Source organism: Gopherus evgoodei, chromosome 3 (assembly GCF_007399415.2).
Source record: "Gopherus evgoodei ecotype Sinaloan lineage chromosome 3, rGopEvg1_v1.p, whole genome shotgun sequence".
Taxonomy (NCBI): domain Eukaryota; kingdom Metazoa; phylum Chordata; order Testudines; family Testudinidae; genus Gopherus; species Gopherus evgoodei.
The window spans coordinates 160,994,713-161,017,737 of NC_044324.1; the positions used below are offsets into that span (position 1 = coordinate 160,994,713).

The window sequence follows — 23,025 nt, forward strand, 5'->3', positions numbered from 1 at the left end:
TAGAAAGGCAGCTCAAGAAATGCAAGATGCAGGGCTCCAGAGGGTGCTGGGGCTGTTGGAGAAGCTGGAGCAGTGCCAGGCAGCCCCAGAGGGCAGGAAGCGGCTGAGCTGTGTGCTGAAGTTCCTGGACCTCTGGGACCAGCAAGGGGCTGGGCCACTGAGCCCTCGCCTCCCCAGGGAGCTGAGGAAGAGACTGAGGGCAGAGGTGGGCCAGGGAGGAGTAAGCGACTCAAGCATAAAAGAAATCCAAGCTGCCTTGTATGCGCACGTTGCTCCGGCCTTCGAGAGCTTCTGGGCTGAGGTGAGTGAGGGGCTGGGCAGGCATGGAATACAGCCCTCCCAGATCCAAGACGAGGGCTGGCCCAAGCTTCAGCCACTCCTACATTTGCTGGCTGCCAAGGTGGCCCTCAAGCATCTAAGGAACAGGAAAGCTGCGGTGGGGTCAGCAGCTACAGCCCAGCCCAGCCAGGAAGACAAAGCCTCCTTCTGCCAATTCCTCAGGGCTGCTGCCGAAGGCTGGCCCACCCTGGAGATGCTGCACTTCCTCAAACACCTGCAGGTCCATGGCCCCCCTGTGTTGGAGCATGGCCTGCACTTCCAGCTGGAGGTGCAGAAGTTCAAGAACGCCCATCACGCCATGCCAGACAGGGCTGTCCTGAGGAAGAAGGTGCAGGTGATCCGTAACTGCTTCCTTGTCTCCCAGCTGGAGCCCCGGCTGCAGGTAGGCCTCATGCTCTGACAGAGGAGTAGCAACGGGGCAAAGAGATGGTCAGGCAGACCTAGGGCAAGAGAGGAGGAGATGGATCTAAAGCATTAGCAGTGAGTTGATATATAACACAGTTCTGCAAAACAGAGTGGTGGGTGTGTAAACTCTATGGACTCCCATTGAAGTCAGTGACAGCAGGACTGGGCCTCAACGGCCATGTTTAATGCTGTAAGGGGGAACATGCTAGTTCCCAATTTCCTCCCCCACCTGAAAAATTCCAAGATGATGAAATACAGTGATCAACCTCAATATAATTCCCAGGCCAGCTTCAGCCCAGGCTAGCCCCTCCTCCCCTCCCCAGCCTGTTCTCAGCTAACCTAGTCTGGGAAATGCCCTGCACAGCAGTACCTGCACTCTGGTAACATGGGCTGAGAGAGCCCAGCACCAGCTGGTCCAGAATGAGAGGCCAAACTGGTGTAGAAGCAGCTGGGATATCTAGCAGATCTTGCAGCTGGTAACAAGGAGACTTGCTCCCTTGCCCCAGACCCCTGAGCATGTTTATGGCTTGCTCTCTAGGTGGTGGTAGATGCTGAGAAGTTGGGGAGAGCTATCCGGGCAGCTGAGCAGGCTCTCCAGCAGGATGCCCCAGCACCACCTCCTGGCCTGTTTGATGAGCTGAGGGACTCCGTCTTCAGCACCCTACTGCCGTACTGGGCTGGGTTCCGAAAGGCCTGGCTGAAGTGGTCGCCTGAGAGCGCCCAGAAAGCCCCAGGTATGTTCATCACCCTGAGCCCGTCTGACTGTAGAGCCCACCCTTTCTTTGGAGAATCTGAGGATCAGATGGCAAGGATTTTGCAGTTGCTCCAGGAAGGTTCCCTGCTGTGGGAGCTGGGCAGCACACTTCAAGCAAGAGACGCTGAAGGGGCATGTGGAGACAGTTGTGTGCTTACATTTGCAAGTGCAATACCCATGCTAAAGAAACAGCATGTGCAGGCCTGGCTCTCACAAAGGCCTATGGCCAATTGAAAAAAATGACCTGTGGCTCACATGAAGCCTTCCTCATTACTCTTGGGGAAAATAATGCCAGAGCCCAGTAGCTTACCCTGGCAGGAGTGATGCCACCTGAATGGTCCTTTTGCTTTATTGCATCTCACTGCTCCTAGCTAGACTTTCCTGCTCTTTGTGTGACTCATCTCTGAGCTCCCTCCAGTCTGTCACCACTTTGAGCTGCCCAGAGCTGAAGCAGGATGTAAAGGACCTTTGATCTCTCATTGGGTGGGGCAGGTCACTTCCTAGTGAATGGCCAGACCTTTCTCTCCTGGTTTTCATTCTCTGGGCAGGGAGGGGTGTTTTTCACCTAGTTTATCTCAAGCCCATGGTGCAGCTCTGTCCTGAGGAAAGGGCACCCCCAGGGCTCATCCTTGTGTGTCTCTTATCCCCTGTGTGGACCGATAACACACTGAGGCTAGTAGAGCCTTTCAACCCTAGCAATTGCAGAAGGGTGATCCTGCCCTCAGGGATGAATTCCCCATGGGACTGCCTTGTAGAATGGAGTATTTATTGCCCCGACAGGCTTTTACTACCAGTTCCTGTCTCGTGCAGGTTAAGTGCCTGCTCTACTCACACCAGTAAACATCTGCAGGGACGATGCTGTGCTGAGAGATTTCTCCTCCACGCTGGCCAGATGCTCCAGGCGCAAAGCTGCCCTTTCAAAACACTGCGCCACAGAACTCCCTTGGCAGCATTTAAGCTGTTTCCTTGAGCTGGGGCAGAGAGAACTGTCCCTCCAAGGGCTCAGTGTCAGGGTATGTCTACATCTACAATTTTGCAGCGCTGGTTGTTACAGCTGTATTAGTACAGCTGTATAGGGCCAGCGCTGCAGAGTGGCCACACTTACAGCAACCAGCGCTGCAAGTGGTGTTAGATGTGGCCACACTGCAGCGCTGTTGGGCGGCTTCAAGGGGGGTTCGGGGAACGTGAGAGCAAACCGCAGGGAAGGAGACCTGCTTGCACGGGGGTTCGGGGAACGCGAGAGCAAACCGGGGAAGGAGACCTGCTTCCCCGCGGTTTGCTCTCGCGTTCCCCGAACCCCCCTGCAAACCGCAGGGAAGGAGACCTGCTTGCACGGGGGTTCGGGGAACGCGAGAGCAAACCGGGGAAGGAGACCTGCTTGCACGGGGGTTCGGGGAACGCGAGAGCAAACCGGGGAAGGAGATCTGCTTGCACGGGGGTTCGGGGAACGCGAGAGCAAACCGGGGAAGGAGACCAGCTTCGCCGCGGTTTGCTCTCGCGTTCCCCGAACCCCCCTGCAAACCGCAGGGAAGGAGACCTGCTTGCACGGGGGTTTGGGGAACGCGAGAGCAAACCGGGGAAGGAGACCTGCTTGCACGGGGGTTCGGGGAATGCGAGAGCAAACCGGGGAAGGAGACCTGCTTGCACGGGGAACGCGAGAGCAAACCGGGGAAGGAGACCTGCTTCCCCGCGGTTTGCTCTCGCGTTCCCCGAACCCCCCTGCAAACCGCAGGGAAGGAGACCTGCTTGCACGGGGGTTCGGGGAACGCGAGAGCAAACCGGGGAAGGAGACGTGCTTGCACGGGGGTTCGGGGAACGCGAGAGCAAACCGGGGAAGGAGACCTGCTTGATTACCAGAGAGGCTTCCTCAGGTATGCTGCGATACCTGCTTATTCCACGGAGGTCAAGAAAAGCGCTGGTAAGTGTCTACACTTGATTACCAGCGCTGGATCACCAGGGCTGGATCCTCTACACCCGAGACAAAACGGGAGTACGGCCAGCGCTGCAAACAGGGAGTTGCAGCGCTGGTGATGCCCTGCAGATGTGTACACCTCCTAAGTTGCAGCGCTGTAACCCCCTCACCAGCGCTGCAACTTTGTGATGTAGACAAGCCCTCATATCCTTTACTCTTCCCTGAGCCCTTTTCATCCAAAAAGCTTTACAGACAACAATCAGTGCTACTTAAGTGAGGCCAATAGTCACGCTGCCCCAGTCACTACACAAGGGGAAGTGAAGTATCACGTGTCCAAAGGAAACAGCAGGGGGACTAAAGAGTGGCAGAATATAATTACCAGAGTTGATTTGACCACAACACCAGGGGGAGCCTCCTGCCTGTGAGGAAAAGGGCAAGGGGACAAGAATCCAAGACCTTGGCTTTACATCTAGCACCATGCTGGGGCATTAGCTCAGAACAGGCCCCCCCCCCCCATTGAATCATCCTGAACTTCCCTTTGGGGATAGGGTGTAGTCTCATCCGAATACTGACCACACCTGATCTTTAGCTTGGGCTGCAGAACACCGGGTGGCCAGGGGGAAGAAGAGGGAATGGAGTCCTGGGATGGGTGTGGAGGGGGAAAGAAAAAAAAATCAGACCCTTTCTCGTGACCCTCTCTCTCACTGCAGTGCTGAGAGCCCAGCAGCTCCTACAGCAGAGACAGACCTTGTTTGAGCGGTCCCAGGGCCCACCACAAACATTCCAGCTGCCTCCTCTGCAGCAGCGTGTAAACGTGAAGGGAAGCAAGCAGCAGGACGGCTTCACTTACACCTTCTCCGTCAGCAGGGGCATTGCCCTGAAGGTCAGTGGGCAGGTCTGCACACCCACTCCTAAAGGGAGCAGGGGTAGCCAGCAAAAGGTCGCAGCTGGCTGTAACCTCAGACCTGAGGTGTTTAATCTACAAAATGCTCCTGCCAGCAACTTGGCGACTTTGGTAAGACACAAAGGGGCTCAGCCTGGTGTTCCTGCTGGTAGCACCCAAGTTGCTCCTCCCACCCATACACCAGTCCAGGAAGGAGGTGGCGTTTGCAGAAGCTACTCATGTAGCAACACCCACAATAAGTGGTACACCTTGGATGGCTGGAGCCACTTTTCCCAATATACTAACATCCCTCCCCGTGTCCAATACAGACTCTTCTGAGTTGGACCCCAGCAGCTGTTGAACAGCAGACAGTAACAACACACTACAGCCTAGGGCAGGAAGTGACCTACACAAACCCAATGTCCCCCCTCTCCTCCTTTCCGCTCCTGTAAGCACACAGAGTTAGATGTTATAACTCCCTCTCTTTATTCAGGCCTCCAGCAGAGAAGATACGAGCACCTTCACTTCTGTGTTTGGAAATGGCAAGACATCAGCATGAGTTCAGCTTCCTCCCCTTCCTGAGGTACCGGTGCTGCTCTGACCAGGACAGAAAGCGCTTTAGCTTACAGCACCCAATGCAGAGCCGCAATGCTGGCAACATGAGTGGCAGCTAGAGGTGGCTGGTATGCTGCAAAATCAAGCTCTGGGCTGTTTTTAAACACAGGGAAGGCAAACAGCCAACAGCTAGGAGAGAGATCTGGGACCAGTGGCCCTGTGCTGTAGGGTGACATGGTAAAGCAAGGCTCAGGCACCCTGCTGGAAGTTCAAGGTCCCTTGGCACCAAGTGAAAACCTGGGAGCCTTGGCCAAAGTCCCTCTCATTAAGGGGAGTTTCAATTACCCAGGCTGGGCACAAACTCTTGCTGAACTCAGAAGAGCTGAGGCAGCTGCCTGTGTTCTCAGTGCTGCTGCAGTAGCTGATTCAGTGCACCGGGGAGCACCAGATCTGCTCTCTCCCTCCATGAAAAGGCCAACACCTCCCCCCCACCAGCATTTTCACCTCCTGCTCAAAGGACCAGGTTAACATTAAATCACATGGCAGTGAGCAGCCCTCCTAAGAAGAGTCCTCAGAGTGGCTGGGAGCCGAGATCACAATGGGGTGTCTGTGTGATGTTAAGGGTTATGTCTCACACCGAGTTTCCAGGTCTGAGAGCTGCAGCCACGGGGGCAGTTCCAGCCTAGAGCTCTGAGACAGGGACAGGTGGGCTGCTTATCTCACGTAACAGGTTAGTCCAGTATTCTCATTCAGACCTTCCCCTCTCTGCCTCCAGACAAGGATGTGGTGTCACAGCTCACTTTACAGCAATGCATTTGGCTCTTGTGTTATGGCACTAGCCTGTGCCCTTATTAAGAATGACTCTGAGTTGATCATCAGGTGCGGGACTGAGTTCCAGGCCCATAGGAGCAGCTCTACAAACTCAAGGCTCTTGGGCCAAAGTGGGGTAGCGGCAAGTGCCAGAGGATGGTGACAGTGCTGGCAGCTGTGCAGTGCTGGCTGTGGGGCTGAGGAATTCCACGGCTGCCTGCACAGTGGTCAGCTCAGATCTTGACAGGGGACATTCACTCATATGTTGCCTGCTGCAGCCTCACACTCTGGAGTGACCTACTCCTGGCTAGCCTTAACCACTGAACTCTTGCCCCCATGTGTGCATTCAAAGTGCTGCTAACATCAAGTTCCAGCTCATCACCCAACTCTGGCTCCCCTTCTCCACAAGCTACTTACCTTTCTGTCTCTTCACAACTTAGACCCAGCTGCTCTATTAATTCCTTGTGCTGCTGAGACGCTGCCTTTGCTCTGCCAGCATTCCCTGACTGCACTACCCAGTCAATCTGGCCTCGATTCACAAAGGGACTTAGGCACCTAAGTCTGGGTCAAGGCCCCACCTCCCATTTTTAGGTGGCAAACCCTCTAGGTGCCTAAACTCTCTCAGCACCTACAGTTCTGTAAAAGCTCCTGTGGTGACAGTGTTTGAGGCTCTGGGCATGTGCACTGCTGCCTCACTCTAGGAATCTGGATGCCTGGCCCCTGCCTATGCCCCATGGGGTAGGGGGGGAAGTAGGAGTTTGGCCACTTAAGTCATGTATAGGGCCTGGGTTGTAGGCATGCTCAGAGACTGCCTATCAGTTGGGCCCCTCAGGCATATACAAGTCAGCCAGGGGATTGACCCTCCCTCATCGCTTTTAGCCCAGTGGTTAGGGTGCTTACCTGGGATGCAGGAAAGCACCCATTTCAAGTCCCCTCTCCACCTGAGGAGGGAGAAAGGATTTGAACTGGACTCTTGTCACCTCTTGGGAGTGTGCTCTAACCACTGGGCTATGGGATAGTCCCATGTGGGGCTCCCTGAATCTCTCCTGTTGAAGCTGTTCCACTGTGAATAAATAGTCATTTGGGCCAGGGAGACAGAGAGCAAACGCATGTCCAGTGATTAGGGCACTCACATAAGATGGGGCAGATGCCAGTTCAAATCCTCAGGGAGGATTTTACCTGGGGGTCTTCCAGGTGAGAATCCAAACCACTAGGCTAAAAACTTATGAAAGAGGCTCTCCTCCCCACCCAGCCTCTTACAACAGTGGCAGAGGTGCCTAACTCCAAAGAGGGTTCCTGGCTAAGAATGCTGGCAGAGATACACCTCCCTGCCTGGACTCAGGTGCCTGTCTCTGTGAGAGGAGCAGGGCTTAGCACATCCCCTGCTGGTCAGCATCTCCCACGGGCTAGCTTAGGCAGCTCCCTGTCTACCATGCTGGCTTTTGGGATGTGCAGTCTAAAGTGTCTGTCTCACCCCATGCACTATGTAAGGAGGGGAGGTGCTGAACTCAGGCTTTGTGACTTGCAGTCATGTTCCTGTGATTTTCTAAGCCCTAACAGTTAGGCACTGTGACACTCAGCATTGCAACACCAAAGTACCTTTGTGCATCCAGGCTTTCCCCATCCCACCCTTTACGTGTGGGAAAATTCCCCCTAAAATCCATGCTGCTGCTACCTCATCCTTTAAGCTCAACACTGCTGTGATGCCTCGTAAGCCCTAGCTGCTGATAACGACCAAGCCAGTGGTGAGCTACTTCTACTGCTTACAGCGATTTCACTGTTTACCTTGTCAGTCCTTCCCTCCCCCCATCTTCTGCATCTTGGCATAAACCAAGTTTTGCAAGGCCTTTGGGGCAGGGAGTGTCTTTGCTTTAGACCGACATAGCCCAGGGCAGGGGCTCTAGGCATTGCTGTAATACAGATAATAAAGAGGTTTAAATTACCCAGGTCATGTGAGTTTGTGGAGTGGTATATGCTATGAGTGCTCATAAAAATCAATCAATCCTTTTAAAGCCCAGTGCAGCCTGGGCCTTGCTATCTCCTGCTACAGGGAGTTCCACAGGTTGTTTCTATGTTGGTACAGCCATGACATCAGCAACAGTGCAACAGTGTTTGCTGCCCAAGATGTTCTGGGAAACATGTTCCTAACTCTCTCTACACATCCCCCCATGGCTGAGTTTGCTCTTGGTATGCGAGTAAGAGCCAGGGCTGAATGTAACAAACCAAAGGAGCAGGACCCCAGCCCTGAGAAGGGAAGCGTTAGGAGAGTGGTGGAGTGGGAAAGAAGAGGTTTAATTGGATGCACACAAAGCAAACAGGCTGAATAGCCAGAACACAATCCTAACACTGATATCTCTGGGGCTGCAGGATGAGCTCCCCTGGGAAAGGGCTGCAAACCCCATCACCTGGAACTGGACCCAGCCCTAGACACTGCAGAAGCTACCCTGCACCGGCTGGGCAGATACAGTGAGCTAGAGGACTTTCCCAGTCTAGTTTCTGTGCTGCTTGGCTCTCCTCTCTGTAAGATGGGGACGATGCTATTACGCTACTGGCCCTGGTGGAGCGTGTCCTTGACCCGCACTTTGAAGGTGAACAGCACTGCTAGGAGAAGAGTTAAAGCAGCTCCTGAGGGTATGGTTTGCAGGGACAGAACTCCCATGAGGCCTTGCTGCACTGGGCCAGAAAGAAAACTGCAGCTAATCAGAAAAAAAAGTGTCAGCAGCTCAGCCAATCTCAGTTCTTTATTAGCTTCAGGATACCACTGCACAGTTCCCCTTCTCCCCTACAGAGCTTCCTTGTGAGTGTGGCTCACATGGCGGTAAATCTCTCCCAGCCATGGCACAGGATCACCCCTCTAGCAGCCACAACCTCCCTGCAAGCCGGAGAAATACTGGCTCCTTCTGTGACAATCTCCATGAATCCAGGCTAGACGGCGAGAAGCAGAGTCAGCTGCTTCCTCCAGTCAGTCCTATGGGGCAGGATGGTCGGCCGACTCTGGCCCCTATTCCTGTGTTGACTCCTGGTGGCAGGAAGCCAGATATCCCTGATCCACAGTGCTTGGCAGCAGCGTTCAGCAATGGGAGCTGCTAAGCCACCCAAGACACAGAGCTGGTCAGAGGCTGAAATGTGATGCAGCAAAGGGAGAGCTCTGTGGCAACATCCTGGAGATGGAGGCTGGCAGCTCTGCTGGCTCCAGCTGACCCCACAAAACAAGGAATCATCCTTACTTCACAGTCTACTCCGGGCAAACTCCAGTGCAGCAGTCAGGGCCCCCTGAAGGTCCTTAGTGTTCCCAGTACCCTTGGCAACAATGCCAGAGCCCCCTGCGTTGCCTCCCATGTGAGTACAGACAGCCAGGGCCCAGTCCGCTGCGGAAAACGTGGGCAGGGCACTCTGGGGAGAGACATGAGGGGAGAGGTTAGCCTGATTGCGGGCCAGGAGGCACCCTGGCCTGGATGGGGAAAGAAGGGTCCAAGAGGTCACGTGGGGCACTCTCTCAGCACACAGGCAGCCTGGGGTCCTTGCTCCCTGAGCTGGTAGAGACTGGTGGTCTGCCCTGCCCATGGCAGAGGTGGACCTCTTTCTTGACTCCTCCCTCTCCAGGCCAGAAGCACCAGGGCCACACCAGGCTCCGCCAGAGCCCCTGTGTCTCATCATTGACTCCTCCAGATGACTAAGCAGCAGCACTGACAGGCTGCCAGCGGCAATCCCATATAGTCCTTGCTGGATGGTGTGTGCTGCAGCCCAGGGCCGGTCTCGCAAACAGGGCAGAGGCAGTTACTGGCCACACTCTAAGCTACGAGCTCCCCCCACAACAGAACACAGATGGGCCATTAACCCTTTGCAGGCAGAGATTCCCAGCTGCAGCACGAACCTGCGTACCTTGGACACCTGACAGGCACAGAGCACCTCGCCGGACGCCTGCGGGCTGAGCAGCAACACTGAAGCCCCAGGAGACTTGTCACAAAGCTGGTTCACCACCTTCATGAGGATCTAGGAGAGGCATGGAGGGGCAGTGTCAGGAAGGGAGGGGAAGACTCCTGAGCAGATGACTAAGCCGATGAAATAGTAGAGGAGGAGGTTACTGCACGGCCAGTGTGCTACTCGGCAGAGCAGCTCAGCTTACTCTGCTCTCTGGCAGTTCTGCTACCTCACCCCTAAACTGCTCCAACCACTGCGCCAGTCCCCTGTGCCTCAATTCACCTGCCCCAGCCCCGAGCCAGCTGTGTCAGCTCCATCGGGCTCCAGAGCCCAACCCTACTGACTTCCCCTGTGCTAGGGGACAAGGCAACTGCACGGAGAGCTCACTCACAAACACTCACTGAGAGAGAGTCGGACGAGATGGTATCGATGATGACTGGCTGCTTGGAATGCTTCTCCAGCAGGCCTTGTGCCTTCTCTGCAGCCTGGAGGAGGAGACACATGGCACAGTGGGAGACCACCCATGATGTGGGAGGATGGAGGGGACATCCAGCCCTGTCACAGGGAAGGGAATGCTGTCATGGGGTGGGGAGCCGTCAAATGCCATGGCAGGGGCCAGACTAAGCCCTGCAGACTGGAATCCCCTATTTACCCACCGAACAGGATATGGAAGCCACTCCCTGCCCACACACCTCAGCTGTGCCCTGCCCCCTCACCCCAAGGGAGAGGGAAGTTCAGCCTGACCTCCCAGATATGTTTTGCAGAAACCAAGTGGTTAGCATTAGAGTTCCGAAAAGACTCCAGTTCCCAGAACTAGTTGCAGAGAAGATTCAATGACTAGCCACCATTCCTGGAGCGTCCAATACAATCAGATTAACGAACAAGACACAGACTGCTGCTGGATGCCACATGAGCTAGAACAATAAGCAAGGGGCTGGGTGGGAGGAAGTCCCAGAGTCCAGTCCCTGCTCTGCCACTGATGCTCTGTAGCCTGGGGAAGTCATTTTGAAGTTCTGTGTCTCAGTGTCACCACCTGTAACACTGGGGATAATGTCTGCCTGCCTCTCAGTGGGGCAGGGGTTGTGAGAAAGCACTTACATGTTGTTTCCCCATCTTCGCAGTGCAGGGAGGTTGCCCCTGGTGAAAGGTTAGTTTCAGCACTTAAACCAAAATGGACAACTTGCAGTGTAGGTTAGGCAAATCAGCAACCAAAAGAGCAACATGGAACTTCTCCTACACAGCTGAAAATGGCCTGCCTCCCTTTCCCCCGCATGCCCAGGGACCTGATTTCTTGGAGAGGTCACTCTGATGAACAGAACAGCTGTGGTTCTCGTGTAGGGAAAGATCAAGCTGAGAGAATCTGTCCATTTCAGTGGAGAACAATCTGGTGGCCTTCAGCAGGCTGCAAAGCTGCCAGAGATCTTGCTGCTGCGTCCTTACCTGTCTGATTTCTAGTTTTCGAATTGCTGTGTTTGCTGCTCTCTGCAGGGCTTTTAGAATGGCCTGCAGTTCCCTTCTCTGCCACTGAGGCATCACAGTGTTGCCCACCTCCTGGAAAACAAGCAGCTGCTTAAAAACACACACACCTTAAGGGTGTGTCAAGGGGGAAAGTGGTTTAATGATCTGGGCATCATCTCTAAAGCTAGATCAGCTTTCCCCCTGCTGCCACCTCCTCCCCCATTCCATGTGACCACAGAATTTCAGGCCATACACGCACTCGGAAGTGGACTGAGACCTCTCCAACTCCTTTCATGTCAGCCACCAAACAGGTCATCAAGTGGCAGCAGCTTTCTGCTACTGCTGACCTGGGTGAGAGTGGAACCTAGTGGTGGAGAGAGACATGATTTTGTATTTCAAACTCCTAGTGGGAGGCTTCTGCATAAGGAACACAGCACTCACTTCAGTCAGGTGGCCCACCTCCTTGGAGAGGCTCTGCACCTCAGGAAGGGAAGAGCTTCCCTGTTTCACCCGTGCAGAGAGCGAGTCCACTTCTTTAGCCAAGGACTGGCCTACTTCCCGGGCCTAGTAGAGCAAGAGAAACAGCCCTTCAGGAGAGAGAGACTCAGCAGGGACGGGAAAGAGCAGGGTCAGGAATGGGTGAAATCACAGGTGTTAAATCTTCAAACTTCCAAGAGGACGACAGCTAGAAAGTGGGTTCTGTAATGGTTTGTGCTCTGTCACCAGGTGGCTCTTTTTTGAGGTTTTATTAGTGACAAATGGGTGAGTGTCTGAAATATTGAGAGTCTGGAAGACAATCCTTGCCATAGCTTTATAGCTGTTGATAAACAGGCCAGTTGTAGGGGACTGAGCCACCCACAGGACAGGCCCTTCAACAAACACTTCACAGCGTGTTTAAACGTGTGACAGCGACACCAGGGGCTCTGGCTGGAGAAGCTCAGAGCCCCGTCATCTGGGCTGTTTTTCACTAACAGATGCACTGTTGGGGTTGGAGACCTGTTAACTCTTCTAGCGCATCCACCTGGGAGCCAGTATAGGATTGCATGGTGCATTTTCTACCTGCATTACCTAGTCTAGTGTTAACATCCCAAATGGTGGGGCTCACAGATCTCTACTAGCAGGACTTTTTTTTCCCCGATGACTTCCTTTACTCTCCCAGCCTGGACTATCCTCTCCCTGCAGTGCCTCCGTCTAACACCCAGGAGGAAGGAAACAGAATCCTACAGGGATCTGTGCCCATGCAGAGCTGAGGAGGAAGCCACGGAATTTGTCCCTGGAGAGTAGTGGGTGTAAGACAGGGGTGGGCAAACTATGGCCCATGTGCCAGATCTGGCCCATCAGGGCTTTGGATCTGGCCCGCAGGATTGCCAGCTCCCTGCCTGCCCTGGCCCCGTGCCACTCCTGGAAGTGGCCGGCACCACATCCCTACAGCCCCTGGGGGAGCAGGGAGCAGACACCTGCCCTCACCTGCAGACATCGTCTCTAGCAGCTCCCATTGGCCAGGAACGGGGAACCGCGGCCAATGGGAGCTTTGGAGGAGGTACCCACAGGTGAGGGCAGCATGCAGAGCCCTCTGCCTCCCCTCCCCCATGGATGTGGTGCCGGCCACTTCCAGGAGCAGCGCAGGGCCAGGGCAGGCAGGGAGCCTGCCTTAGCCCCACTACGTGCTGCTGTCACCTCAGAGCCGCTCAAGGTAAGCGGCGCCAGATTGGAGCCTGCACCTGAACCTCTCCTGCACTCCGGCTCCCTGCCCTGAGACCCCTGCCGCATCTCTCCTGCACCCCAACCCCCTGCTCTGAGCCCCCTCCGGCACTCTGAATCCCCGCTGCACCCCAACCCCCTGCCCTGAGCTCCTTCCTGCACACCGCATCCCCTCCCACACCTCGCACTCCCTCCTGCACCCCCACCCCAGCCCTACATTCATGGCTCTGCATGCAATTTTCTCACCCAGATGTGTCACTTGGGCCAAAAAGTTTGCCCACCCCTGGTGTAAGGGGAGAGCTGGCACAGAGCAGGGACAGTGTTCTGCCCAGCCTGGCTACATTCCCTTGGCTTTGTGCCACTCTTTGGCATCCACGGGCTGATTAACATGCATATCCCCGATTGCAAGCCGCTCACCTCAGCACCAAACACAACAGCACCCTGTGTGTGAATGTGAACCACTGACGTGCGGCTTTGGGTCAGCGCTCCTAGCAAGCAGGGCAAGCGTGCCTTGCAGCCTTCACTCCTCCACAGCGGGAGGAGACTTGTCAGGAATGCACAGGGGAAAAATCAAACATCAACAGATCTGCTGGGGTGGGTAAAGGATTGCAGTTCCATCAAGGAGAAACATAATTTCCTGATGGCTGCACTCTCCTTGTACTGCTGCATGAGAGAAGATGGCAAGGGATGCCGAGTCTCTAACTTCCAGGTGCTCAAGCACATCAGGGCTTCCCACGCACAGAGTAACTAGGTCAATTGCTCTGCAGGCAGACTTGCCAGCCAGGATCACTGCTAAGCAGGAGTCAAAGATCAAAGCCAAGAAGTAAAAATTGCTAGAATGAGACCAGAGCCCCACAAGCACAAGAGGTCAGCAGCTAAAAGCTGCTGTGACGTGAACTAAAACTAGGGCAGAGAGGATCAAACCATTAGACGCCCTGGGTTTAAATCCCAACTGTGAAGAGAGGTTAAAGGGTTCCTGCTATTCGGTGCTGAATTATCATCTCAGAAGTGGTATTGCAGATCAGGAGTGAGGGGCATGGGCAGAGCCATGTGTGGGGAGCCCAGGATGGAAAGAAAGGGGGCTACAGATCACTGGTGAAGTGCAATGGCAGAGCTGTCTGCACGTTGGGGGTGGGAGGGAGAAGACGGGGAGCTAAGAGGTTGCCGCAGGCCAAGTCTGAGGGGCATCAGCAAAGCTGGGGAGGAGCACACAGCAGTCCCCAGTTTCAGTGCCATCAAACCATGGAAATCTCAGCCTCCCTTGTCTCACCAGCTTGGCTTGCTCCCTGGTCACTGCGATGATGCGACTGATCCCTTTAACCAGCTGACGCTCGGAGGTGATGGTCAGATCCTGCACAGCTCCTGTCTGCAGTAAGTGCCTGTGAGGTGGACAGAGAAGAAATATCAGCGTGTGCCCATTGTCTAGATTCAGTCTCAGCTTTCCAACAGGGCGCCAGGTTTTGCTTTCAGCTCCCTCTGTCTTGATCAACATACCCTCCTCTTATAGTCTAGGTACAGACTGTTTAGCGACCCGCAGTCAAGCCCTGTCTCTGGATCTGGATGCGAAGACAAGCCAGGAATATGTGCCCTGCCCCCGGAATATGTGCCCTGCCCCCACAAAGCTCTCTCTGGCCCTACAGAAGAGCACTTACGTCCCACAGCACAGCTCCACAGAAGTCTGCATCGCAGCCTGAGAGTTGGGCATCAGTGCACTTTCTATGGGGACCCCCACGGATACCACCCTCACCGGATCTGGATACACCTGAGAGGAGAAAGGTCAGCTGCAACAAACAAGAGGATTCATGCGGCATCACAGAACCAGTCAGTGCCTCAGGTCACAGCTGCTGCACCCCTCCCCAATGAGAGACCCCAGCAGATCCAGCGGCAGACAGCAGCGCTGCTCCTCCCACAGGCTGATACATAGAGGGTCTGCTGTTCAGAAAGAACAACTGAGAGAGTGGATTAGTGAGACCACACTGCAGCTCCATGCCCACCTCCCTGTCGCAGGCAGCCTCCACATCACCAGACCTGAGGCTGCCTGGGCACCAGTAACATACCTTCATTCACCCATCTCTAGCGCACTTTCCTTTTCATGCTCTAGATGGAGATTCCCCAGTTAGGGGAGTCCATCAGTGTACGTCTCTTATGACCCTCATAACCCTTGTTGGGAGCTGCCCTCTGCTGAGCCTGTGGGCTTATTACATGCCCTCCTACTGTACCTCATCCATGGTCCGGAGTCCCTGAATGCCACTTGCCAGAGCCAGGGGGACTTCCGCCATATAGACAATTTCATTCTGGTCAACCACTTCCTGGATCACACCTTCTACTTCCTGCAGCTGCTGCGTGGTCACTGGGGCCTGGGAGAGGAGATTATCCAACATCAAGAAACATCCCTTGAGGGGCACAGTATCAGGTGTCACAAAGGAGGAAGTGGTGTGTTAGAGCAGAAAGGCTCAGTGCCAGGACTCCTGGGTTCCATTCCCAGCTCCATGTCAGATCTTGAATAAAATGCTTCCTCTCTGTGCCTGGTTTTCCCAGTGTGTAAATGGGGTTGTGATCATCATGACCCTACCCTCCCTGCTGCCCCACTCCGTGAAACAGGCCAGAATCAATCCAACAATGTTAGTAAAGTCCTTCAAGTGAGACACTACCCACATGCTAAGGATGAACTCACTGAGTTTCCTCATCTGCCCCCAACAGCCTGTGTAACCCATTTGTACACCTTCCCCTTGCCCCAGGAAGGATGCCCTCAGAGCACTAAGGTATTGACACCATGTGCCCGCTAAAGCATGCTCCAGCACATACTATAATCAAGTCAGCAAGCCCAAGTCTGTGAGATCCCATCACTATCACCCCAGGACCCCCTTGCCAATCCTCTGTACCTCCAAACCCACCCACCCTTTCCCCCCCAGAGGTCACATGGGGCCCCAGTCAGAGCAAGGCTCATGTTACTTCAAGGGATTCATTTGAGCATGTTGTCTCCTCTAGCCAGATAAAGCCTGGCTTGACTCATATGGGACAATCCCATCACAAGAGAAGGTGAAGCACAGCTAAAGCCCAGCCCCTGCTCCACCTGGGAGACACTCAGCAATGGCTGAAACAGACGAGGGACTCGAGTGTTTAGTTCTCCTGGCTGCAGGCAGGAGAAAGGAATCAAGAGGGCAATTTATATGGACAAGGGATGTTCCCCTGACCCTCTGGGACCCTTCCAGAGTGGGGTGCTTGGGGATCCCCATCACCTGGGTACTGAAGTCGAATCGCAGCTGCTCAGCAGTCACGTGGGACCCTCGCTGTTCTGTCTGGTCTCCTAGGACACGGCGGAGCGCAAAGCTCAGCAGATGGGTGGCGGTGTGGTTCACCATGCAGGCCAGCCGCTGAGCCTGAAACCGCAGACATGCAGCAGGTCAAGCAGGAGGATCTCACAATTCTACTAGTGAGAGGGGAGGAAAGCGTGTGGGTGTATCTTAAGTGTCACAGAGTCCATGTGGGGACCCTGCATCATACAAGGGCGGGGGGAGGACAGGGGAAGAGAAGCCTTAGTGTGTGCACAAATGGGGTATTCCAAACACACGAGGTGGATGTGACAGTCCAAGAACCCTCCTCAAGATCTGACTCCACTTGACTTCTCCCATCTGTCTTATCAGCACTGCAAAGACACTAGTGCTAAGCTAGATTCTGCTGGACAGGGTCCCATCCCCCTTTAGAGGATGGCAGACAGGATCCATAGGGAGCACTCCTCCACACACCATTACATGAGGAGAAATGTCCTAATCCAAAACCGCAGGAGGATGGGAGACAGACAAAAGCACCATTAAGCAGCAGCACTTTGCTCTCACTTGCTAAGTGCCACACACCACTTCCCAGCAGCAAAGCCAAGAAAGGGTTAAGAGCAGTGAGTCCTTACCTCATCCACAAAGAGTAGCACTTGATCCCCAGCCTGCAGGGTCTCGGGGGCTGTGACCTCATGGATCACGTAGCCACCGGAGAACTGAACTGACTCCACCGGGAAGAGTACGTCCTCCAAGCAGAGAGAGAGAGAGAGGGGGGTGGTTAGCACAGACGCTCAACTCCCTGGCAGTACAGGGATTTTAGGGGAGTTCAATGGCTCGTGAAAGGTGGCTGACTTCACTGGAGATTGGAATCCCCCATCTATCCCCAGAACAGGTACAGGATGGGAATAGGCAGGGCAAGCGCCCTGCAAACACCATCCCATCCTCGCCACCAGCGTGCTTCAGCCCTGCCCAGGAGTTCCATCTCTATGGCCTTGTGGTTCCACGTGTCGCTGGTGAGGCTGCCAGCAAGCAGGGAGACAATGCCAGCTGTGAGCCTGATGTTCTGAGACATGGCCACTTGTCCCTTAGGAACTGGACTGAAGCCACTAACTCACTTCACACACACGGACAGCTTTCAGATTACTGGGCTGGATAAAGCGTAGGACAGACAGTAATTAATGTTACTCATAGCACCCCCTTTGGCTGACGAAGGAGTAGCACTGATGAGTTCTGTAGAGCAGAGATCCCCAAAATGTGGGGCATGTCCTGGAACGTTGAGTGGGGGAGGGTGGTTCGGTGGGTCCCAGGTCAGCCCCCACTCCACTCTCAGTTCTACTCCGGCCCTGCCCCCAGCAGTGGCCCAGGCTCCTGGCTGCAGCTCCAGTCCTGGCCCTGGCCCCCTTACCGCTGTCTGCACGTGGCTCCCAGGAGCTGGACAGGGCTAAGGGGGGCGGGGGGGGGCAGTGACCCTAAAAAGTTTGGGGACTACTGCTGTAGGGGAATCCCAGCTGGTTTTCCCAGGCAGCATCAATGACATGGAGGTAATTCTCAAGGCTGAGGGGGCAGGAAAAGGCGCTAGGTCACTAAATGGCTGAATCTAAGGTGCTGTATCCAGCCCAACTCCATAGGACTACAGTAGATTCTGCTTTTGCGTAGATTCTGCTTTTGCATTAGAATTCCCCAAAGAGGCTTCAGTTTCCTTCCCTCTTAGCCTCTTTATAAGGTTGAAGCAACATGCTTTGGAGGTGGTGGCGCTGGACAATTCTCCCTAGTGCCTTTGGGAGGGAGAGAAGGGGAAGGAGAGAGAGCAAGTGTCAGGCTGGGCACCACTTACACGTCTGTAGGGCTGGCCATGCAGAAGTTGCTCAGTCCAAGGACCTTTTGATGACTGATCAACTTCTCCATGTTCCTGGCCCAGCTGAGGAAGAAGGCAGCCTGTTAGAGGGAAAGGGTGTGAAGGAGGAAGGGTCTCCTGCCACCCCCAGCACTTTGTGCTACAAACCGGGGCTAAAGAGAGAGGAATGGAATGACAAGGGCTAGAGAGAGAGCCAGATGAGCCTGTCAGCTCCCTGAAATGATCTCTGCTCTGAATCACTGGGCTTCTCCCAGACTGCAAGATATAGTGCCCCGCTCAGCAAGCAGCTGGGAGAAGAGGAAGAGACTGAAGATGACAAGTTTGAGGACTCCAGCCAGCAGCCTAGTACAGCAGAGAGGGATCACAGCTTCAGGAAGGTCATGCCTGGCCTGGCAGTAATTCCAGTCTCAGGCAGCAGACGGACTCACCTGTTGTCCCAGGAGCACCAGGTAGCCCCGATCATGTGCCTGCCCTCCCTGTTCTGCATAGAAGCTGGTCCTGTCCAGGAGGACTCCGCAGCGCTGGCCTGCTCCAACCTCCTTCTGAAGAGACTGATCTTTGTATAGCATCAAGATGGTGGCCTGGCACGGGCTAAATGCTGCAAAGGGTAAGAACAAGTCAGTAATGAGCATCAGCCTCCCATTTCTCTGTCTTCCCTTGGAAGCACACCCAAGGGAGCCCTTCCACCCCACACAGAGTGCAGAGTCTGTGCCAGGGGAGGAAGCCTCAGTTAATCTCAGAACCCTGGCAGCATTCAGGGTATTATAAAATCAGGCACTTCACTCTCTGGGAAGAGAGCTGGAGCCAAGACACTGACAAAAAGGAAGGAAAGGTTCATGATTATTTTGTAACAAAACCTAGCACTTCACAGCTTTCACTCTGCTGCCTCCTGAAACCACATGGGATTTCACAGCCACAGAGAGGACAGAGCTCAGCACCTCCTGCTCCAAAAGCCCAGGAGTAAAAGAGGCTCCCCCAAATCTCTTAACAGGAAATGGGTGCCCAAGGGGCCAGCCCCAACCATGATTTAAGTGCCATCTGGGTCACCATTCTGCTCTAATTAATGTAGCTGCTTCACTACTGAATACAAACTCCAGGCATAAAATACAAGAAATTCACCACAAGCCCTCCTGCAGTTGCAAGACATGTACATTTTTCCTGTGCATTATGCAGATGGTGTTATTACACCTAGCAGGCCATTAACATCATACATAATGTGGGAATGTTGGCAATTAATTTGGCAATTGATCTTTGATTATCAGCAGGTAAGTATGCCCAGTGGTCTGTGATGGGATGTTAGATGGGATGGGATCTGAGTTACTACAGAGAATTCTTTCCTGGGTGCTGGCTGGTGAGTCTTGCCCACATGCTCAGGGTTTAGCTGACAGCCATATTTGGGGTCGGGAAGGAATTTTCCTCCAGGACAGATTGGCAGAGGCTCTGGAGGTTTTTTGCCTTCCTCTGCAGCTTGGGGCATGGGTCACTTGCTGGAGGATTCTCTGCAGCTTGAGGTCTTCAAACCACAATTTGAGGACTTCAATAACTCAGACATAGGTTAGGGACTTGTTATAGAAGTGGATGGGTGAGATTCTGTGGCCTGCATTGTGCAGGGGGTCAGACCAGATGATCATAATGGTCCTTTCTGACCTTAAAGTCTATGAATTTCCTCACCTGTCCATCTGAAATCTCAACTGCATTGACAACTCCTCCCCATCCCTCAGTCTAGTGTCATGCGTTGGGTAGTAATCTTATATAAGTGGTATAGGCCTGTTTGGCTATGGGATCACACTGTGTACTCCATCCCCAAATTACGAGTCTAGCTGCTCCCTGGATGCTGAGCGTCTATAGCCCACAAGAGGACGCAGTTAGAAGTGACTGTGCAAAACAATAATCGCATGTAGCCAGCCGGGGGCAGAGGGACAAGGTTAAACCTGACTGGATAAACTGCACCTTGCACCAGCTGAGATAGAGCACTCAGTCACCAATGATCGGTTAGCAAAGGGGATGAACTACTTAGTCTCCAACGACAGACCCTGGGTTATGTGGCATCCCTGCCAGGCAGCAGCAGCAAATTCCACCATCACTAACCCACACTCATGAGAGACTCTGGCAGTGTCAATCCACTGACTGCAAGCACTAACGCTAGGCTTTAAAACCATTTCCAAGAGGTGCGCACACTTGATTCATCTTCAACCTTCTTGAAGTACCAGAAAAAAAAAACTATGCTCAGAAAAATTACATTGTTTCAGGTAATGAGAGTGAGAGAGAGAGAGAGGTGAGCACCACAAGGGAGATGTTTGCAGAAGCACAAAGAGCTGCCGCGTGGGGCAAGCTGACTTGCAGGGATGAAGAGCGAGGCCCCAATGTTCCTCAGCAGCTGAGAAGGGGACAAAGGGCCAGGGGTGGTTATAAAGGAAGGGAAAGTTTCTGGAGGGGAGTCTTGAACTTCTTCACAGTATAGGCCCCATATTAACACGGGGAATGTCTTAGGTGCAACCTCTCCCACTCATGGCTGTATGGAATACCTACTCTGTGTGGCACCTAGGGCAATCACTGTCACAAAAAAGCAACAGGAAGAGAGCATTGGGAGGTTTCTAGCTTCTTTATCAGTGAGGTAGCAGCAGGAAATAAGGAGCCAGCACCATGTGATCGGCTAGCACTCTAGGGGCCACCAGTAAGCTGAGAACATCTAGGTCCACATTAGGAGAAAGCTCCAGTCTGCCGGCGGAAGTGGCTGAGAGATAGGCAGGCAGCTCTTCACATCAGGGAACCAGAGACATTAAGATTCATCTCACTGTGGAGGTAACTCAAGTGATCTGCTTGAGAGTGACTTCTCTCGAGTTGGCCTAGCTTGAGTGAGAGCAGCTACATTGCAAAACAACAACGGAGCTGCTGTGCGCTCACCGTGCTGCAATCATTGAGTGCGTGAGGAGTGCAGCAACGCTTAGTGTCTGGCATTAAGAGCCGGTCTACACTTCAAAATTAGATCGACCTAGGAGCTGCTCAGGGTTAGGAAAATCATTGCGCCATAGTTAGACTGACCTAACCCTGGGTGTAGGTGCAGCTAGGTTGGTGGAAGAAGTCAACAGAAGAATTAACGGCCATCTCTCAAAGAGGTGGATTAACTACATCAATGGAAAAAATGTTCCTGTCGATGCAGGAGGCGTCTATGCTATGGTGCTACAGCTGTAGTTCTGCACCTCTAGAGCTGTAGTGTAGACTGCTGATTCCTGGTGCTATGGTAAGCTGATCTGCTCCGTGAATTCTTTCCCAGTGTGGAAGAACTTGTTGGTCTTTTCTGGGCACCCAAGGGAATTGTGAGAAGGCACTGGAGGACCAGTGGCACCTGAGTGGAGCTAGCTTGTGTCCACACATGTGGTGGTTGTGTTAGTGGCTGATGATTTGCGCTCGTTGGAGCTTTATTCTATATCCCCTCACGGGCAGCCAACTCAAGGGAAAAGCACCACAACTACAGTTAGGGGGCATGTGTAGGGATAGGACTCAAGTGAGGGACATCTGAGGGACTCGAGTTAATTCTGACAATGCCCTCTGACAAACCACTTGAACTGGCAAAGGACACGTATTAACAGCAGACATGGGCTCAGCAAATGGGCCAGGTCGGGATGGGGTGCACTCGCACTCCTAACACCGCCAGGGTCAGTCTCATGATGATTTGTCTCATTAACCAAGCCCCAATGGGACAGGGCTACAGCTCAGATTCCTGCCCAGGGATTCTCAGCAGGAGCCTGAGAACTAATGTCCAGGTGATGACCAGCAACAGCTCAGCTTCACATTCCTTCAATAGGGCCAAGGCTTCCAAAACTGCATTAAACTATATGTAAAGTAGCAGGGGCATCTAGTGGCCAGCTGCTGTAATGGCAGATACCGAGGTGTCTATTCCTCCTACTCTGCCACAAATGTAAAAAACTAGAGATTTAAGGAAAGAACCTACCCACCTGAACCCTTAACAGCATGGACCTCCCCAGCTAAGATATGTTTACCATGCCTAGCACCTACCATCCCAGTCCCCAACTCCTCCAGACAGGCTGACTGCCAGCAACCCGAATCCCCATCTCCAACAACCCCACACCTAATACAATTCATCTACATCGCCGGATAACAGTAATTAACTCTCAAGCTCAGCAACCATCACAGAACCATATTGGGAGCATGTGTTCAGTGGACATGCATATGATCTGCTTCGTGCTCTTGGCCACAGGCTGAGGAGGGAGATAATACGCAAGTTCACATTCCATACAGGGCACTCTCCAGCATGCCTGAGATCATAACTCCCCTTGTAGGCATGGAGGTTAGCTGGTTAGATCCATCCCTAAGTGGTTCCCAGGCGATTAAACGGACTCTGCCCTCCCTTCACCCCATGCAGGCTCTTTGGGCCATGCCTCGGCTCGTACCATATCTCCCGTTCTGCCCGAGCGTGTAGGCGTATTTTGGTGAGTCATCAGTAGTAGGCACACCGTCCCTCTGCAGCTGAGCCAGCGAATGCACATCCAATCGCACGCCGGAGCCTTCCAGTTGTTCTGCCTGGTGGGTCCGAGCTTTCCGCTATACAAGTGTGATGACAAAGCTTGATTTGGGGGCACCCTAGGAGTGCCTGCTTGTCATAAACAGAGTGTTAAGGGTTAATGTCTCTTATACCTGTAAAGGGTTACAAGCAGGAAACTGGACACCTGACCAGAAGACCAATCAGAAGACAAGATACTTTTAAATTCGGGTGGAGGGAAGTTTGGGTGTGAGTTCTTTGTTCTTCTCTCGGAGAGTCTGAGAGAGACCAGACATTACTACAAGCTCTCTAAGTCTCTTTTCAAGTAGTGAGTAAAAAACAGGCGGTTTAGGTTTTTTTTTTTAATTGTTTTACTATATTTGCAATTGTGGATCTGGCTGGTTAACTTTTATATGTGTAGTTGCTGGGAATATTTTGATTTGTATTGGTACTGGGGGGGAAGTCTCTTTCTGGTATCTGTAAGCTATAGGACCCTGTATATTGACATCTTGAAGTTAGAGATAATTCTTTACTTTTTCCTTTCTTTTATTAAAAGATTTCTTTTTAGAGAACCTGATTGATTGTTTTTTCTCTGTTTCCCTTGTTTTATCCCAGGGGATTGGGATAACTCACCAGGACGGGTGGGGAAACGGGAGGGG

At 53.4% G+C, this 23,025-nt stretch overlaps 2 protein-coding genes across 13 annotated transcripts in view; one reads left to right on the top strand and one right to left on the bottom strand.

Moving 5' to 3' along the window:
* Positions 1-4,870, top strand: LOC115648911. Of its 2 annotated transcripts, XM_030557247.1 has the most exons (4): positions 1-721; positions 1,283-1,478; positions 4,121-4,293; positions 4,787-4,870. In XM_030557247.1, exons 1-4 carry the CDS (start codon positions 20-22, stop codon positions 4,850-4,852), a joined length of 1,137 nt encoding a protein of 378 aa, XP_030413107.1. In that variant the 5' UTR covers positions 1-19; the 3' UTR covers positions 4,853-4,870. The 2 variants fall into 2 exon arrangements, with proteins under 2 accessions (XP_030413107.1, XP_030413106.1); XM_030557246.1 differs by lacking the exon at positions 4,787-4,870 and having other exon boundaries at positions 4,121-4,671.
* Positions 693-23,025, bottom strand: part of AARS2 (alanyl-tRNA synthetase 2, mitochondrial) — a 35,901-nt gene continuing 13,568 nt past the window's right edge. For 5 of the 11 annotated variants that reach the window (XM_030557242.1, XM_030557235.1, XM_030557236.1 and 2 more), the window contains 12 exons: positions 22,278-22,428; positions 18,294-18,463; positions 16,643-16,756; positions 15,978-16,118; positions 14,958-15,095; positions 14,391-14,500; positions 14,009-14,117; positions 11,479-11,601; positions 11,020-11,130; positions 9,981-10,064; positions 9,541-9,651; positions 8,382-9,051 (listed from right to left, as the gene is read on the bottom strand). In XM_030557242.1, the coding sequence (XP_030413102.1) occupies positions 8,887-9,051; positions 9,541-9,651; positions 9,981-10,064; positions 11,020-11,130; positions 11,479-11,601; positions 14,009-14,117; positions 14,391-14,500; positions 14,958-15,095; positions 15,978-16,118; positions 16,643-16,756; positions 18,294-18,463; positions 22,278-22,428 (1,527 nt within the window). In that variant the 3' untranslated portion in view covers positions 8,382-8,886. Of the gene's footprint in view, positions 780-4,758; positions 4,886-7,929; positions 9,052-9,532; positions 9,652-9,980; positions 10,135-11,019; positions 11,131-11,478; positions 11,602-14,008; positions 14,118-14,390; positions 14,501-14,957; positions 15,096-15,977; positions 16,119-16,642; positions 16,757-18,293; positions 18,464-22,277; positions 22,429-23,025 lie in introns of those variants that run through there. The other 6 variants (XM_030557239.1, XM_030557237.1, XM_030557238.1 and 3 more) reach the window with 6 other exon arrangements.